The sequence below is a fragment of the Tachysurus fulvidraco genome, chromosome 3 (assembly GCF_022655615.1).
Source record: "Tachysurus fulvidraco isolate hzauxx_2018 chromosome 3, HZAU_PFXX_2.0, whole genome shotgun sequence".
In the NCBI taxonomy this organism is placed as follows: Eukaryota; Metazoa; Chordata; class Actinopteri; order Siluriformes; family Bagridae; genus Tachysurus; species Tachysurus fulvidraco.
Window position 1 is genome coordinate 4,624,462 of NC_062520.1, and position 18,725 is coordinate 4,643,186.

General features: G+C 39.3%; 1 protein-coding gene across 1 annotated transcript in view; it reads right to left on the reverse strand.

Annotated features, from left to right (window-relative positions):
• Positions 1-531: 531 nt before the first annotated feature.
• trpc1 (transient receptor potential cation channel, subfamily C, member 1) overlaps positions 532-18,725 on the reverse strand; it is a 31,973-nt gene continuing 13,779 nt past the window's right edge. Inside the window, exons 9-13 of the mRNA XM_047810851.1 lie at positions 18,121-18,267; positions 7,731-7,921; positions 6,355-6,556; positions 5,378-5,572; positions 532-1,000 (exon numbers count right to left, since the gene is read on the reverse strand). Coding sequence (XP_047666807.1) covers positions 773-1,000; positions 5,378-5,572; positions 6,355-6,556; positions 7,731-7,921; positions 18,121-18,267 — 963 coding nt within the window. The 3' untranslated portion in view covers positions 532-772. The remainder of the gene's footprint in view (positions 1,001-5,377; positions 5,573-6,354; positions 6,557-7,730; positions 7,922-18,120; positions 18,268-18,725) is intronic.

Here is an 18,725-nt window from a genome sequence, read left to right on the forward strand (position 1 = left end):
AATAAATGCGAAGCTAAATGATATAAATGAATAGATTTTCTCGGATTGAATCCAGATTCGAGCTGAAGGTTGAAGGATATTAGAAATTATTATAATCCATATAGACAGCTTCATAGTAGGCCAGAAACCGATGAAAAATGTAACACTTAGTAGTCAAGTAATAGTTGAAGACTGTTAGTATACATTTCTGTAAAATCTTCTAAATTCCTAATAATTTAACCATAAACTACTGATTTCTTAAACTTAGTATCTTAAACTCAAAAATGTTTTTTATTTGGACATAAAACAGTCTCCTCAGATCCAGCTTTAGCAGCACTGTCTTTATAAAGGTTTAGAAACAAACTGTTTGGTTGTCATAGCGTCAGATGGAACGGAATCTGCTCTCGTCTGGATTTCTAACATTTCACCTGTGTCTCAAAGCCTGAAGGTGTCATATCACACCATGAGGGACATAAACCTGGAAAGATCTGGAATTTTCTATCTGATCCATGGGAAGTGGTGATTACTAAATATGACGTTTTTCCAAAGAAATCATTTTCCAAAAGAAAAAAAACTTTATTGGATACGATTGTCCAAAAGAAAGACACTTTTTAGAAAACAATTGTGACGATCAGGAATCTTTGACGTAAAGTTCTGAATCTGGAGGCTTTGTGTGTAGAATAAATACATTATTATAGAATTCCAGTCTCAGGACTGCAATGTGTCCCTGCTGTAGAATTAGAAGAGGAAACATTTCCAGGCATGCTAGACAGCAAATTTTTGGGTCATGGCTTTAGCTTCTGGGGTAAAACATGGCATATTTGGATGTGCGAAAGCCGAGCAGGTCTCTCATCTCGTTGCGGAACTTGGACAGGTCCTGCCTCAGGTCATTGAGGTTCTCCACCGTGGCCTGGTCCATGCTCTGCATCTTCTGCCGTGTGGAGGTCAGGTAACGATGTACCAGGCAGCACATGATCTTCTGGTAGTTTTCATCCCTTTTCTGCTTCAGGTTTCTCCACTCCTGAAACCCAGAACCACACGATCAAATCAAACTCACAGGAAAACAGAGTTAGATGGTAAAGTGTCTATAGATAAGAGGAAACCAGGAAGAACCAGAGGGATGGAAAGGAGCCCTAGTTAATTCATTTTTCCTCAGGATTTTGGAGGAATAGCAATTTTGAAAGTGTACATTTTGGAAGATAGCTTTATCCAGAGCAACTTACATTTATCTAATCTACACAGCTGAGTAATTGAGAGTTAAGGGCCTTGCTCAGGGGCCCAGTGGTGGTAGCTTGGTGGCCCAGGGATTCAAACTCACACCCTTCTGATCAGTAAACCAACACCATAACCACTGAGCTAACTCATCCTTGCAGTAGGTGTTGTATATCCTCATAATAAAGCTATGTGAAAAGCAAATAAATCAAATTATGATCATGCGAAATTTTTAGGAAAATTGTCCTGCTAAATCATAGTACAGTATTTTCCGCACTATAAGCCGCACCTAAAAGCCTTAACTTTTCTCAAAAATCAGCCGTGCGCCTAATAATCCGGTGCGCCTTATGTGTGCACTGAGTTCTAAAAATCTGTAAAAATGTTGTGCAACTTTAGTAAGCGCTCCGCTTGATTGAATGTCCGACCATTTCCCGCTGACACATGGACGTAATACATACAGTACGTACACTGTAAGCGATAAACCAATCAGAGGACATGACGTAATACGTACAGTACGTACGCTTACCTCCGCCACGCCTCCGGTAGGTATAACTACCGGTATGTTGCAAAACAACATTTGTTTCTTCCTAACCATTTTGCGCTCCACACTCCAGTCCAGTAGGTGGCTGTAAATGCACCTTAAGTTGGTTTGCCATCCGCCAATAAAAATCAGATGCTTACGACGAGGCACAATTCAAACTACAGGCTATAAGTTACACAGTTGTAAATGGGAATAGAGCAGCTGAAAGAATTCAACATCAATGTATCTATGGTTCGGAAGTGGAGGAAGCAAGAAAATGTACTGTGCCAAGTTAAGAAGACACAGTAGATGAGAACTTTGATGGATTTGTGGGAGAAAATTGTTTAAAAAATAATGTGTGTGTATTGTTAAATAGTAGAATAAAGTTCAACTAAACTCACTGTTTTGCCTCCGTTACCTTTTTTTTGTGGACCGTATGTTTTAGCATGCGCCTTATAATCCGGTGCGCCTTATGTATGGGTTAAGTACAGAAATAGAGCCCGTAATTGAGACCGCGCCTTATAATCCGGTGCGCCTTATGGTGCAGAAAATACTGTATTACAAGGTGTGATTTATCTTAATCTATCATAATCAGTTTGTTTTTTTGAGGTAGAAGGACAACATTGTGCCCTGTGAAACCCATATAAACATGTGAGGGAGAAGATGTGAAAAGAAATAACCCGAGCTCAGGATCAAACCCAGAACCCTGAACTCTTAAAAAACAGACAGACAGACAGACAGACAGACAGACAGACAGACAGATAGATTATGGATACCAGAAGAAATTCAATATATTTCTTGTGATCAGTACCTGCCCCCAATAAATTGTTCTATGTAGGCCTTAGAGAGCAATGACACTTTTAAATGAAAACATTTCTCTAATTGAAAGACTGTGCAAGGTTGTAACGGGTGCCATTATTTTTATCTCTATGTAGAAAAATCCTGTGAGAGGCGATTTCTCATGACGTATTTTTAATAATAATTATATTAAAATAATTTTTAAAATAATTTTGCAATCCAAGAACCACATTGAAGAACCACATCTATATAAAAAACCAGTTTGGGGTTCTGTGGATGTAGATAAGTGATTGAACCATTTTAAGTTCTATAGAGAATTCATTCATTCATTCATTCATTCACTCACTCACTCACTCACTCACTCACTCACTCACTCACTCACTCACTCACTCACTCACTCACTCATTTTCTACCGCTTATCCGAACTTCTCGGGTCACGGGGAGCCTGTGCCTATCTCAGGCGTCATCGGGCATCGAGGCAGGATACACCCTGGAAGGAGTGCCAACCCATCGCAGGGCACACACACACTCTCATTCACTCACACACTCACACACTACGGACAATTTTCCAGAAATGCCAATCAACCTACCATGCACGTCTTTGGACCGGGGGAGGAAACCGGAGTACCCGGAGGAAACCCCCAAGGCACGGGGAGAACATGTGAACTCCACACACACAAGGCGGAGGCGGGAATCGAACCCCGAACCCTATATATCTTGTGAGGCAAACGTGCTAACCACTAAGCCACTGTGCCCCCCATATAGAGAATTGATCTATTTAAAATGGTGCTGAATAGCTATTTGGTACATAGAATTTTTGGTCAAAATGATCTTGGTACATTAGCGAGAAACATCGCCAGAAGTCTGTCTCCACCCAGCAGGCCATCGCTCACTGACCTTCAGCATTCTGTGTTTTGGTCTGGACTAAAAACCAGAACCAAATAATCAAATCAGAAAGAATATTCAGCAACCACAGAAAGAAGAGCGTTTCCAGAAGAGTCCATTTCCACTTCAATCTCTAAGCTTTTGCAAGTTTTTTTTTTTTTTTTGACAACCACAGCAAATTTCTTGGCCTTACATTTCTGAGCCATTAATCTGGAAAGCTGGAAACAAAAAAGAGAGCAATTTCTTTTTCTCCAACACAGAGAGTAACATAAAATATTCCCATAACTATGAAAGAAAGACACCAACACCAAACACTTAAGTCTTTTTAAAATTACAATACTATGGATTTAAAGATTCAGGCCCCAAATTGCATACTTGTGCACTATAGTGTGAGTCAAAAGAAAAGTGTGGAATGTTGGGCACTTCATAAACTTATGTGACAGGCACTAAATTCCAGGGGTTTCGTTACCACGACGTAAAGTGGGCGTGTTTCCGGAGGTCTTGGAAAATCGCCTTCTTTCAAAAAAAACAAAAAAAAACAAAAAACAAAACAAAAAAAAACACAGCATACTACGAAGGACAAAACAGTCATACAGCTAAATTTATTTTAGAAAATAAATAAATAAACAACCAAAAACTACGGTTAGGGTTAGGGTTAAGGTTAGATTATCAAATAGGCCATGCCTACCTGATGGCGCAATATCTGTTACGCTGTACTGAAATCCCTGGGAATAAGTGCCTGCCGAACTTACGTAGCGTGGGAGTGTGCGGGGCTACCACATGCTGGCATTGAACCAACAAGTCGGCTTTCGTGTCCTTTTAATGATCCCACGTTGTGTGATATAGAATTCAACATTTTTCAAATTCGCAGAATTCTGCTAAAACTAGCGATGCCACGTTACGTGTCATTTGCCATCAACCGGGAAACGGCTTATTCGTCCGATTGTTAAAAAAAATAAATCAGCGTTCTTTCTGAGATGATACGACCCTTCTAACCTTCATACACCAGAAGCTAGTGCATATAGTGCACAGTGTGAGTGCGTTGTGTGTAGTCATGTGGGATGCAGCTTTACTTTATTACATATATGAGTTAACTGAACTTAACCTGAAATTGAATGCTATGATGTGAGTAAAAGGACTGCAGAATTGTTCCCAACGTCAGTGAGACAAAATGTAGATACAGCAGCCCTTATCCAGAGCGACTTACATTTTATCTCACCTTTATACAACTGAGCAATTGAGGGTTAAGGGCCTTGCTCAGGGGCCCAACAGTGGCAGCTGGGTGGATGTAGGAATCTAACTCACAACCTTCCGATTGGTAGCCCAACACCTTAACCACTAGGTTAGCCGCAACCCTCATAGCCACATCCCAACTTCAGAGCTGCTGATTTAATATGTGACTGTAACAGTGGCTTCCTGACACTTCATATTTTGTTACAAATATGAGACGTCTCTGTTAAAGAAAACCGTCTCGGCCAAGTGTTGACTGTGAAGGTAAAGATGAGCTGCAGAGAATGAGCGAGTGATGAATGAGTGTCTACATCTGTGTATAGTCTCTAGTATGCAATTTACTTGTTCCCTTTCGTCTTCAGGAGGCTGTCGGACGCCACAGAGTAACAGAGCTTGAATTTAAATATCCCTGACTTGATGAGACGAAATGAAATTAAATTCTAACGTGATTTTAGTTTTGTTTACTTATATATTTACGCCGTGCACTCGTGTGCCAAAAGGCGTAGCATAAAATAAGGTTTTCAATAACAAAAAAAACATTCTCTCAATCCTCTGTCTGGTGCATACTCATCCCTCCTCTCCCCTCATCCATCTTATCTCTATTACCAGAAGTGTCACTGTGGTGAAATTCTGACATGTACATTTCATCTAACAGACTTAATAAAGCCCCTTGAAGACGTATCGAACCATCGTCAAGATCGCAACAAATGCTTCTGAGTTGTGTTTTCTCTCGCTGGTCCAACATCGACTGACCTTGAGGCTGTTCTGTCTCTTCATCTTTCCAGTGGACGTGTGGGAACAGATCCACTTGCTCAGGCTGGTCAGTAAATAGCACAGCGTTTTCGGAGATGGAAGGATGTTAAACGGAGGAGGCAACGTGCATTTATCATCAAAGTAGCTGAGCCAGAGTTTAGCCCGGGCGAATTTCCATTCTTTATCCTCATGGTTCTGTAGTCAAAACAAAGTTTGAAAAAAAAAAGCATCAGATTAGAGCGCACATGTGGCCCAGTTATAATCACCTCCAGTTTCTAGGCTCAGTAAGATTTTCTATGAGGTTGTGTCTTGCATTTTTTAAACACATTAAATAATGCACTACATACACATCCTGTATATATATTATATGTACTGTATATGTATCTATCTATCTATCTATCTATCTATCTATCTATCTATCTATCTATCTATCTATCTATCTATCTATCTATCTATCTATATATATATATATATATATATAATTTTATTCTATTGTTCCTTCATTTTCTTCTTTATTCTTTACTAATTGGCTATTTTTACATCAAGGACAGTCGTAAAAAACATTTCGCTGCATGTCGTATTTTGTATGATTGCGTATGTGATAAAAAAAATCAAAATTTAGAATGTAATGCACCGATTAGTTAGATTAGCAAAACAAGCTGCTACTTGCGTACCTTTTTCTCTGCAATGTCTCTAAAAACATTTAACGTAAAGCTGTGTACGACAGGATGAGACAAAACCGCAGACGTCAAAGAGTAAATTCGAGATAGAGGCTAAAGTTGTAAGCAGGAAGCTGAAGAAAAGTCAGACCACATGCTCAAAAGCCAAACGTCTGGATTTTTTTGCATCAGAGTGTAACAACTAATTCGCATGGAATCATCTTGTCCCCGATACCTGAAACCATGGCAACCAAAGATCACTTGTCATTTTGCTGCTTGCTATAGTGTAACAGATCTAAAGCTTAAAAATTCACTCACAGCGATCTGTCTGAAGCTCTTATGCAGCATGGCCACTAGGAGCTTGGTGAGGACGATCACGACGACGATGTTGTACGTGCCGACGATGAGGGCGCCTACGAACGAGCGCAGTTCCTCTGTGTAGCTGATCCTAGTCACGAAGAGCGCCACGTGGGCCAGAGAAAAGATATACCAGAAGAGTGCATAACACGTCCCCATAAATCTGAAGAGAAGAGAAAGCAAGCGAGACACAGTAAGGTTAAGATCTAGAGTCAGGGGGATAAGGACAAAAATATCGCATCGATTTACTTCTATTTCTACAATTCACAATGTATCATGATCTATAGATCTGCAGTTCAAAATAAATACTGTAATGGGAATAAAACAAATCACCAATGAAAACAAGCAAGCAAGCAAACAAACAAACAAAAAAATATACCAGTGTTATAAAATAAGTATATTTTGATTATAATGTTTCAGGAATTATATTTGTATATCTTATATATTTCCAAAACCTAACCCAAGGGTGCCAATACTTCTCTTAAATCTCATTAAAAAAAAACAACAACAAAAAAAAGGCAGGATGCTTATCAAACGTTTTCTGTGGCTGTATATCAAATATCTTTTCACTGTGTATGTAGTGCACTAAGTAGGGTGTATAATACCGTTCCGTTATATCCTACGTAGTGAGCAAATCAAGTGACCAAGAGAAAGGCATTTGGATGAAACAGCAGCTTTTTTGCTTTATCCGAACTACCTCGGGTCACGGGGAGCCTGTGCCTATCTCAGGCGTCATCGGGCATCGAGGCAGGATACACCCTGGACGGAGTGCCAACCCATCACAGGGCACACACACACTCTCATTCACTCACACACTCACACACTACGGACAATTTTCCAGAGATGCCAATCAACCTACCATGCATGTCTTTAGACCGAGGGAGGAAACCGGAGTACCCGGAGGAAACCCCCGAGGCACGGGGAGAACAAGCAAACTCCACACACACAAGGCTGAGGCGGGAATCGAACCACGACCCTGGCGTTGTGAGGCAAACGTGCTAACCACTAAGCCACCGTGCCCCCTAAAATGTATATTAGTGTGAGTAAATAAATTTAAATCTCTAAAGATATGTATTGTTATAAAAAAAAATTAATCTACAGTAATGAATAAATTTGATTGCCTTTGCTCAATCGAAAAGTTGTACTATTTTTTGTTAGCGCCGCCCACATGTCCCATGGTACCTAACCAGTTTCAGCACTTTGCTACATCATGTAATGGCTCTATTATTGGTGAAGATGGAGTAAAAAATGGACTGAAAATATATAACGTTATGTTCAATCTGTTAAACCGAGCATGCTAAATAAACTAGCATAAAGCGATAACAACTGAACGGTACGAGTGGAAGGCGTCGTTGCTCTGCTGTTCACAGAAGATTCCTTCGCAGTCCTTGTTTTTGTATTTGCTCTTGAACATATCCTTCTTGTCTTTTCCGTAAAGCTGCGTCAAGCCGATGGTGAAGGAGAAAAGCACCAGGAGGAACAGGCCTAGGAACTTTCCAAACTCCTGCAGCATCTGACCCATAGAGATCTACATACACAAATAAACACACATACACACACAAAGACTTTAATTAGTTCAGTATACAGCTTCAAGCCCGAATTAGACAGCTATTGGTCATTTCCAGACCCACAATCACAGTAAGCCTCGGGAAAACATCAGCTGTAATTAAGACTCGTGAAGACATTTTCTCTTTAAAAGCTTTTTTTAGACTACTGTAAACTGTTTTTGTGGCTCAGGAAGCATTTAAAGTTGCTGTTTCTGGGCTTATTAAACTTGGGTGTTTCAAAGTATGACTACGTTGAGCAAATGTTTTGAGTGATGAATTATATCAAATTTATATTCTACATTTAATTAAACACCCTTATCCTTACCTTTGCTGAGTAATTGACAGTTAATGGCCTTGCTCAGGGGCCCAGGAGGGGCAGCTTGGTGGCCCTGAGATTCAAACTCACAACCTTCATGTATAAAACTAACAGTCTCTCTCTCTCTCTCTCTCTCTCTCTCTCTCTCTCTCTCTCTCTCTCTCTCTCTCTCTCTCTCTTCCCCTCTTCCCCTGTTTCTTTCTCTCTGTCCCTCCCCCTCTCTCTTTTCCTCTCTCCCTCTCTTCCCTTCTGTCTCTGTCTCACCATCCCTCTCTCTCTCTCGCTCTTTCTGTGCGCATGCGCGAGTGAGCGAGTGTGTGAGCGTTGACAGAGCGTGTGAGCGTGTAGTGAAGGTGTGAGTAAAAAACTCTAGCTTTTTTGCTATTTTCTTTATGTTTTATGATTTGAGTGAGCATTGAGTGGTGTGTAGAGAGTAGTGTGTGTGTATGTGTGTGTGTGTGTGTGTGTGTGTGTGTGTGTGTGTGTGTGTGTGTGTGTGTGTGTGTGTGTGTGTGTGTGTGTGTGTGTGTGTGTGTGTGTGTGATGCTTTAGCGGCTTGTGCCGAAGTCATCAAGACAAGCAGGACAACGAGGAGGACAGTGTACAGAAAAAGAAGTCAGGAAGAAATAAAACAGCAAAAAAGTAACACAGAGGGTCATTAAGAAGAAGGGAAAATTACTGAGCAAGAAGCAGACCAGATGGAGACAGGAAAAAGTTGACATTAATGACAATACAGAACAAAACACAGAGACAGTCAATAATCAAAGTAGCGATGAATCTGTAGCTACAAACAACACGGATCTGATCACAGAAGATGTAGGTTTCACTGTGGTCAGATCCGAGAGGAACTCTAAAGCAGGTAGTAGTGGCTCACAGACCAGGAATACAAGGGCTTGTTGAAACAGGAAAAACAAATCATAAGCAGACAAGAAGCAGTGATGGAGTCGGGCAGTGAGCAAGACACTAACACAGAAACAGACAGTGATGAGGACAAACAAAATAATGAACAAAAAGGAACATTTAAAGCTAAAGAGATTAAAAGGTTTCTCCAAAAAACAAAGTATACGAAAGGAGTTAAAGTAGACCAGCACTTCCCTGATAAACAAAGCTTTGTGGTCTCAGCCACAACCATAATAAAGGTCTGATAACAACTCATGCTCTGGTAGATGCTTGGAGAAGACAACATGGAACTAAAAGACAATACACATGGGTGCATTTTAGAGACAATTTTATTTCGTTAGCTAGTTTAAACAGATTTTTTGTTGTAAACATAATTTCAATGTTTTTAAAGCTAGCGAAATAACAGCTGTTAGTTTTTCAGACCACTTTTCAGTCAGATGTAGAGTTTTTAAACCCAGAAGTGCATATTGGCATTTTAATGTTTCTTTACTAAATGATGCTAATTTGATTGAGTCTTTTAGATTTTTCTGGACCTCTTTTAGAAAAGAAAAGAGAGATTTCTCCTCATGTAGACAATGATGGGACCTTGGGAAGGTTTTAATCCAGCAGCTCTGTCAGGAGCACACTGCCAACGTCACAAGGAACATCACTGAGCCATTAAGAGAGCTGGAGGTAGATATAGTGGAACTACAGGCTTTAACTGAGTCCACAGGAAACAGAGGACATTCTGAGAACCTGAAAGTCAATGAAATAGACTCCCCATCATTGTTCTTCTTTGGACTGGAGAAAAAGAATGGACAGAGCAGATTCATGAACATACTATGCACAAAGGATGGGCAAAAAATAACACACAGTAATGACATCAGACGGTATGCTACAAACTTCTACAGAGATCTGAATACATTGACAATGAAGAGCTGTTAGACAGCTTTCACTGAAGACTCCCAAAGGTTTCCCCAAAGGACAATGCTGCACTGGAAGGCTCGCTGGTCCTGGAAGAGCTGCAGACCACCTTGAACACCGTGGTGGGTGGAAAAGCACCTGGAATAGATGGCCTACCAGCAGAATTCTACAAGTTCTTCTGGCAGGAACTGGGAGAAGATCTGTTGGAGGTTCTAACTGAAAGCTGTGAAGAAATGTGTCTACCCCCGAGCAGCCAGAAAGCAGTAATCACACTTCTCCACAAGAAAGGGGATTTACAGGTCATTAAAAACTGGCGTCCAATGTCACTGCTCTGCATAGACTACAAGATAATGTCCAAAGTGCTGGCCAACCGTCTCAGAGATGTCATGGACTCTATAATACACATTGACCAAACCTACTGTGTGCCTAATAGATCCATCATTGGTAACATTTCTTTGATTCGGTACATTTTAGATGTCTCCAGCTCATTGGAAATTGACCTTGGTCTGATTTCACTGGATCAGGAAGAAGCTTTTGACAGTGTTGAGCACCAATACCTCTGGACAACCCTGCTGGCTTTTGGTCTCAACCCAAGTCTTATGGCAATGATAAAGGATATTGAAAGTGCATTCAAGATCAACGGAGGGTTAGGCACTGCCTGTAATGTAAAACGGGGAATCAGACAAGGCTGTTCTTTATAAGGTATGCTGTACACTTTATGAATTGAACCGTTTTTACACAGATTACAAATGTCTTTAAATCCAGTCAAGTCAAGAAGCTTTTATTGTCATTTCAAACATATATAGCTGTTGCAGTAGACAGTGAAATGAATGAATGGGAACACGGACCCACGGCCTACTAAAACTTGAAAGTGGACCAAAGTGGACAAAAGGATTCAGATACCTAGGGATTTATTTAGATGATGAAAAGAACCACTGTGAAGGACTGTTAGGTAAAATAGAAGTTGAACTAAAAAACTGGGAATGGATAAAACCAAATCCATTGGGGGGGAGGGATTAATGGTGGGTAATAATCTAGTAGTCTCAACACTGTGGCATCGCCTAGCTTGCCTGAAGCCCCCTACTGGCGTTGTCGGTAAAATCTGACAGAAATACTGTCTGAAGTATGTAGAAAAGTGGTCAACATTTTCTGACCAATCAGAGTCAGAACCGAACACTGCTGTCGTATACACCGATCAGCCATAACATTAAAACCACTGACTGGAGACATGAACAGCAGTGATGATCTTGATACAGTGGCGCAGTGTTCTGCTGGGAAACTTTGGCTCCGGTAATTCATGTGGATGTTCAGGAATAGTTTGAGGAACCTGAATTAAACACTGCACACCTCCATGCTACGATGTGTCAGAACTGTTACAATGGCACAAACGAGACCTACACAATATTAGGCAGGTGACTGATTGGGGTAATTAACAGTAGCTGGTAACACATGACTGCTTAAAGTCAGCACCTGAATCGTTATTCCGATTTGTTCAATGTTATCCAAAGTAAAAATATTACAATGATTTCAAATTTTATTTATGCAAAATGTTATTTTGGTGGCTTTAGAAAATGTGTTCAGATTTTCCTAGATGTGTGTAAAGTAGCTTGATGTTTGTGAAGAAAGAAACTAGCATTCTTGAATCTTGAAGGATGAAGGACTGTGTGAAAGATTTATTATCAAATGACCCATTTTTCAGTACCTGTGATTTATTCTCCTGTCACAGAAAAGTCAAATTAAAAGCAATTCAAATGGCTAATCTCTCACAGGGCTGATTTAGCATCGGAGGGTACTAGCTGTGATGTAGCGCGATATCCAGATGGCCGAGCTCACAGGTCCAGAGGTCTCGCACACAACGAATACGGCTATGCAAACACCCCGACTTTCACTCCCACTCTTGAAAAAATGCAACGAGGAGAACGACTTACTCAGAGGTGATTCAGAATTTCTTGAATTATCTTAACCGATCGTTCAGCCAGACAGCTGTGACCAGTCGCTGGGGGTGGACGGAAAAGTAGCACAAACAACACTTCCATGGAAAACGTCTGGAAGGCGGCTGAGTCAACACCCAGTGTGGTTTGTTCAGACACCAGATACAGGATGGCTACAGGACTTATAGATAATCCACAACAAAGCTTCCCAGTACCAACAAAACAAACAGAAGGAAGAACAGCATGAGGAAAAGCTGATTATATCCTGATATTGAGACGCAGCAGGAATGATTGTTAACATCAACAGACATTCAGTGCGGTGTAAAAAATCCATCCTTATTATTATAATCCTTTATTATTATTTTAATATAATTGTATTAATACTTTCACTTAATGATATTATTATTATTATTATCATTATCAAATCATTCTTCTTCTTCTTCTTCTTCTTCTTCTTCTTATTATTATTATATACTTAATATATTGAGTTATTAATCCTGTTGTACAGCACCATGGTAGCTCCTGTGGTGTTATAAATGTGCTTTAGAAATAAACTTGGCTTGACACGATGGTTGTGACTCACACATTCACGAGCAAATAAACATATTGTGCAAATTGCCTGCATTCAGTTGGGTTTTTACTGACGTAGTTTCATTACCGCTGCATACTTTGGACAGTCTGGGTTTTATAACCACGTGTTACTACCGCATGTGCTCGATTACACTTTATTCACCTGAAGAAATGAGTTTAGTTCGTGCAGAGTTGCTTTCTTTCCGTGTGCCAGCTTGACAATGAGTGTTTATTAAAGCGGTGCTAGAGTTAATGCTTCAACGAGCCTTTAATTCCACATTAGGAACGCAATCCTCTCACACTTGAACACATGCAGAATGAAAACTTAAGGCGTACAGATGCTGTTATACAGAACAGACAAGAAGATTCATCTAAGTAATACAAGAATACAACAAGGTGTCTGTAAAGTATCTGTCAAAATGACTCAAATACACATTTCTTCATTTCCATACAACTTCTAACAGCAAATAAATAACACGGACATCTTTCTGCGGGTGAAATGTTTCCTAAAAGCTTCAGTGGCCTGTGATGGTTCGATCACCTGACGTGCGTTTTTTTTTTTTTTTTTGTTACTATATTCCATTTTTTAGGCAACTACATGATATACAACGTGTCTTCCATGTCACATCAGAGGTTTGGAGGAGTCGTGGAGAAGAATTTCCTTATGGAATTATTTTTCATCATTATTCATTCATTCATTCATTCATTTTCTACCACTTTATCCGAACTTCTCGGGTCACGGGGAGCCTGTGCCTATCTCAGGCATCATCGGGCATCAAGGCAGGATACACCCTGGATGGAGTGCCAACCCATCGCAGGGCACACACACTCTCATTCACTCACGCATTCACACACTACGGACAATTTTCCAGAGATGCCAATCAACCAATCAACCTACCATGCATGTCTTTGGACTGGGGGAGGAAACCGGAGTACCCGGAGGAAACCCCCGAGGCACGGGGAGAACATGCAAACTCCGCACACACAAGGAGGAGGCGGGAATCGAACCCCGACCCTGGAGGTGTGAGGCAAACGTGCTACCCACTAAGCCACCGTGCCCCTTTTTCATCATTATTTCAAATGTAAAACTTTTACATTTATAACATTTTACCAAACAGGACAGCTTTACTAATGTCTTAATCAGTAAATGGCTGATTTTGTCAAATGTGACAATGCATAACAGACAATAAAAGACTCTTACTTGATTTTATGAAAGAGTAAGCGCGGTATCACATCACAAAGAAGACCTCACATGACCCCGACAAAGCGAAGGTTAGAGTTTACTACAGTTTACTAAGTCATGTGGTAAGCAGTGTTGGGCAGTAACACATTACTAGTAACGCGTTACAGTAACTAATACTCTGGCCACAGGGGTGTCAAACTCTGGCCAGAAGGTGGAGGAGATGAAAAAAGGCAGACTATGTTCCTGGCAAACTATGTTCATGAAAGCATTATCAAAAAGTGAAGCTGCTTTAAAGGCTGTAAAGCTTCATTGTTCCAAATATCGCAATATCGCAAAATCTGCCCGGCCCTTTAATGAGGGAGAGTTTGTCAAAAAGTGTATGGTCAAAGTTTGTGAAATGAACACCACTGATGTGTCTTTTATTCCGAATTTAATTTCTTATGTGTTTGTAATATCAAGCTCTGGTTGTTCCAAATCCTGTATTTAAACAAAACTAAAGTTTGTTTCCATATGAAAAAGGTTGAACATTACAAATCAGTTGTAGTTGATTTTCCAATTAATGTTCAGTTTGGCCCGTGACTTTATCTCAGTTTTATATTTTGGCCCACTGTGACTTTGAGTTTGACTCCCCTGCTCTATCGCATTACTTTTTAAATAAAGTAACTCTGTTACCGTTACCATATGGTGCGTTTGTCCGATACTTTTTTAAATTAATTCATTTAGGCTGAAGTGTAGCCTCCAGACTAACCTGTTTACAGCAGCGACGCATTGTAGAACTGGTGGATGCCAACCTCTAAACATGAAGACGCCGCACTGTGGGCGTGTTTCCGTTTATTCATGTATGTGCGGCAGTAATGGCGAGTCAAGGCGAGATCAAGACGAGTTACTCAAAGTGGAAATATGCTATTTCATTAAAAAAGTAACGCATTACTTTTTGGTGTAAATAATCAACAAAGATTTTGAATGAAGTAACTAGTAACTGTATCTAGTTACTATTTCTTAGTAACTAGCACAACACTGGTGGTAAGACCAAGAAACCCTTTAAACTGTGCTATTATTACAACACTGTTTATTTATTTAAGAAATATATGCTTAAGGATGAAATTTAAACACTCAAGCAGATTCTCTTCTGCTTAATGAATGAAAAATGTGTGCATACTTAAGCATACATTTCTTAAATAAACGTATTTATTGCAACCAGAGAAAACACAGATTTAAAGAATTCTTGGAGAAATGTTCTTTTCGAAGTTTTTATATAGTTTTATTCTTTTATTTAATCTAGTTTTCCCTTCATGTACTGAATGGTTTGCACCACATGATTTTCTGAGTGTTGAATTAATTAAAAAAACTTATTTGTCATTGAAACCGATATAAATTGTGTATGAACACCGAGACGTAACACATTTAACTACACAGTTTACCAAGACACATTTAAATTATTTAAATAACTAAATTAAAACTAATAAATTTTATAAACATGGTTAGACAATACAACTGTAGTATCTACGTTGTACTGTAACAGGGTTAAATAAATAAAACATTTGCGATGTTCTGGTAAAGTGTAAAATAAAGTGGTTGGTTATATTTTCATTGCACTCATCTTTATGAAAAATACAGTGAAAGAAAACACATCAGTCAGTGTATTGAAAGTCTGGACGTCTCTAAAGACGTATGAGAAAGATAGAAAAACAGCGTCAGTGTGTGTGTGTGTGTGTGTGTGTGTGTGTGTGTGTGTGTGTGTGTGTGTGTGTGTGTGTGTGTGTGTGTGTGTGTGAGAGAGAGAAATGCCTTCCATATTTCTGAGCACATTTCCATACTGTAATGCCAAGCGCTGATGTCACGGCGTGAGCTTGTCTACTAGAACAGAGACAGCATGGAAAAGGTATTCCTGCAGTCAGAATAACCATTCTAGCTAGAATAACACCACAGCAGTCAGTACACAGTTAAGCCGCTGTTTTAGAGTAACTTCGGCATCCAAAAACAGCATGACGTGGACACAAAGCCAGAAAGCAGCAGAGAACTCGTCTATCCATACAGTACGCTCGGCCGTATCCGTACACAACTGTACTGCTGCTAAAAACCGAGAAAGACATATTACACAACGGATCTGCAACAAACAGAATATCCAGAGGTCTTAATGCTCTTTTGTGTGCGACCTTAAAAAATCCGCTACAGATCTGCCAGAGAAAAACAGACCAAAGGAAAGAGAAAGGATTGATTTTGACAGAAGAGACAGAAAGAGAGAATTCTCTAGAATCCATCTGGTTATCAGGCAGGTCCTGTGGGCATTATGCAACCAAAACTGGGGGAATAAAGTAAAGCTTTTTTCCTCTGCTTTGCTATACAGATGAATAATTATGTGTGAGCTAGTGATGATTTACATGCAGAAAGATCACTAGCAACAAGCTAAATGATGTCTGTGAGGTGTCTACAAGCATATATTGTAAATCATGAAATAAGGTAACATTTGATTGCTGATTTGATTTGAATTTTGGAAGCTTAATATCCTGGGCCTGAGCTGCTCATAGTGATGAAATTCTAATAAAAGTCTTATAAATGTGGGCGTTTCCCTTAAAATTAAAAAGAAAATCCTAGTAAAGATAAAAGATATTCATAAAACATCTTAACCCTTAGGTGTTAGGAGTAATGAGGAAGTGAGGAAGACTTTTAAGAGGATTAAGAGTTTCTTTATCAGAGGAGAAAATGGCCGAAAGATGACGAGGGAGAAGAAATGTGTTGTATATAATATTTAATAATAATAGTGAGTTAATAAAATGATAGAGATTAGATCATGTAGGGATTATTTTTGTCATATTATACAGTATATTATATATATAATAATGATATCATTTGTCTCTATGACATTTCTTCTCTGTCAGAGATGTTTACATTTGCATTTACATTTCATTAATTACATTTATAACATACAGATGTTAGAACATCTCTAATATGATCGGTCACTAACATAATCCCTACAGGATATAGACTCAAATTTGTAAAAGCACTCCTATTTTTTATTAGACAACCAATCACAGTCTTCAAAAGAATGTGTCACCTAGTAACAGGTTAAGCCCCGCCTCCTCTCTAAGATAAAAGCTGTTGTATTTTCCTTGTGATTGGTCATGAATAAGATGATTCATAGTTAGAAATTTTTAAGCTTAATTCTGAGCTCTCTGAGATCATTCTTAGACTATTCAGGAATACGGGCCTTGAACTAACTCCACACATACTGCATGCTAGAGTCCATAAAATGGTGGACGCAGCAAGACTAATTTAGTCTGAGCATCAAATGTGACCACAATTTCCTCTCTTACTTACAGTTCTCTCAAATCAAGTATATTAGCAAAGACCTGTCTGGTGTCGGAAATTTGTTTTTGAGGGAATTCTAACCATTTAACCACCAAATTGACCTAAGTTGTTATTAAAAAATAATATTATGAAGCATTACACTGTTAAGGGAAAAATATTTACAAATCATTTGTTAGCCACATTAGCCTTGTAGCTTTAGTGCAAAATTCAAGTAATAAACAGACAAATTAGCTGATCAAATATACATTTTGTAGATTTCATGTGTACTGAATATTCTCTCTCTCTAAATCTACTAGAAATTGGTAATTTGGTACCATTTTTTATAGAGACGGATTTGAGGTTAAATGAGTCTGATGGCTACAACAAAACCTTTAAAAAGTGGAATTGATGCACAACTACTTTTATTGTATTTCTCCTGTCTTGAAAGTTAAATAAAATGAATAAAACATTTTCATCTCTGTAATATCCTGATTTCTCACAAACTCTCATGAATTCTGACACAGCTGGATGTAAATACGAGTAAATTCTTTATCAGTAATAAATATTTGTATATTTTACTTTCTATAGTCAGTGCAATAAAGAAAACCTGATTAAGAACCGGATAAGAAGAGAAAAACAATCAGAATTTAATGGAAGAAAAAAACAAACCCTGACAAAAAGAGCTTAGAACTGAAACAACGCTTAAATGCTGAAAAAGTAATGACTGAAAATCAAAAACATGTGCCTGCATAGACAAACACACCAATGATGGACAGGGGGCGGAGTCAGGACCGGGAAGCAAAATAAGTTTGTCAAAATAAAAGTACAGCTCAAAATGTCAAAACAAATAAGAGCAGAACTTATCACATTGGGAAATAATTATTTCTTGTGTCATCAATTGTTGTCTAATTTGTAAATTCAAAATATGATTCAACATATTGTGGCAGTCACAATTACGCAGTGGACAAGGATGAGGTTAGACGATTTCTAAGCGTGTTGGTGATGAGCTGTATATAAACACACCTGGTAGAGGTTATCTGCACACAGACCCGTGTGTACTTGTGATTAAACAGTGCTGCTGGTGTTTACCTGTAGAGGGCCGAGGATGGAGCTGGTAGTGTACATGAAGAAGAGACGCAGGTAGCTCAAGACGTTAGCAAAGGCGAAAAGTCCCTCGGCCACCAGGATGGGGTGAGACGCGTCCCAGAATTTCCGGTCAGTATTCTCGTTTTTGAACTGAATCAACAAACAAACACATATACACAACATATATACATATAAAACATACAACTATATGATAATAGAATAGACTATGATTCTAATAAGAGTGCACGATCAGACATGATACAGCCCCCATCGGACAGAAATTGTTAAGGGTCTTTCTCAAGTGCCCAAAAGTGACAGCTTGGTAGTGACGGGGCTTGAACCTTCACCCTCTAAGCAACAAACCAAAGCCTTAACCACTTGAGCCACCACTGCCCATTTGGTGTAGCATGTATCCAAGGTACATATGATAGTGCCATCAAAGTGGTACTAACGTTATCATTTCTATAGCAACAGCTTATATGGGGAAGGACTTTTGTATGACAAACACAATGAGTAAGCTCATTCATTCATCTTCTACCGCTTATCCGAACTTCTCGGGTCACGGGGAGCCTGTGCCTAACTAAGGCATCATTGGGCATCAAGGCAGG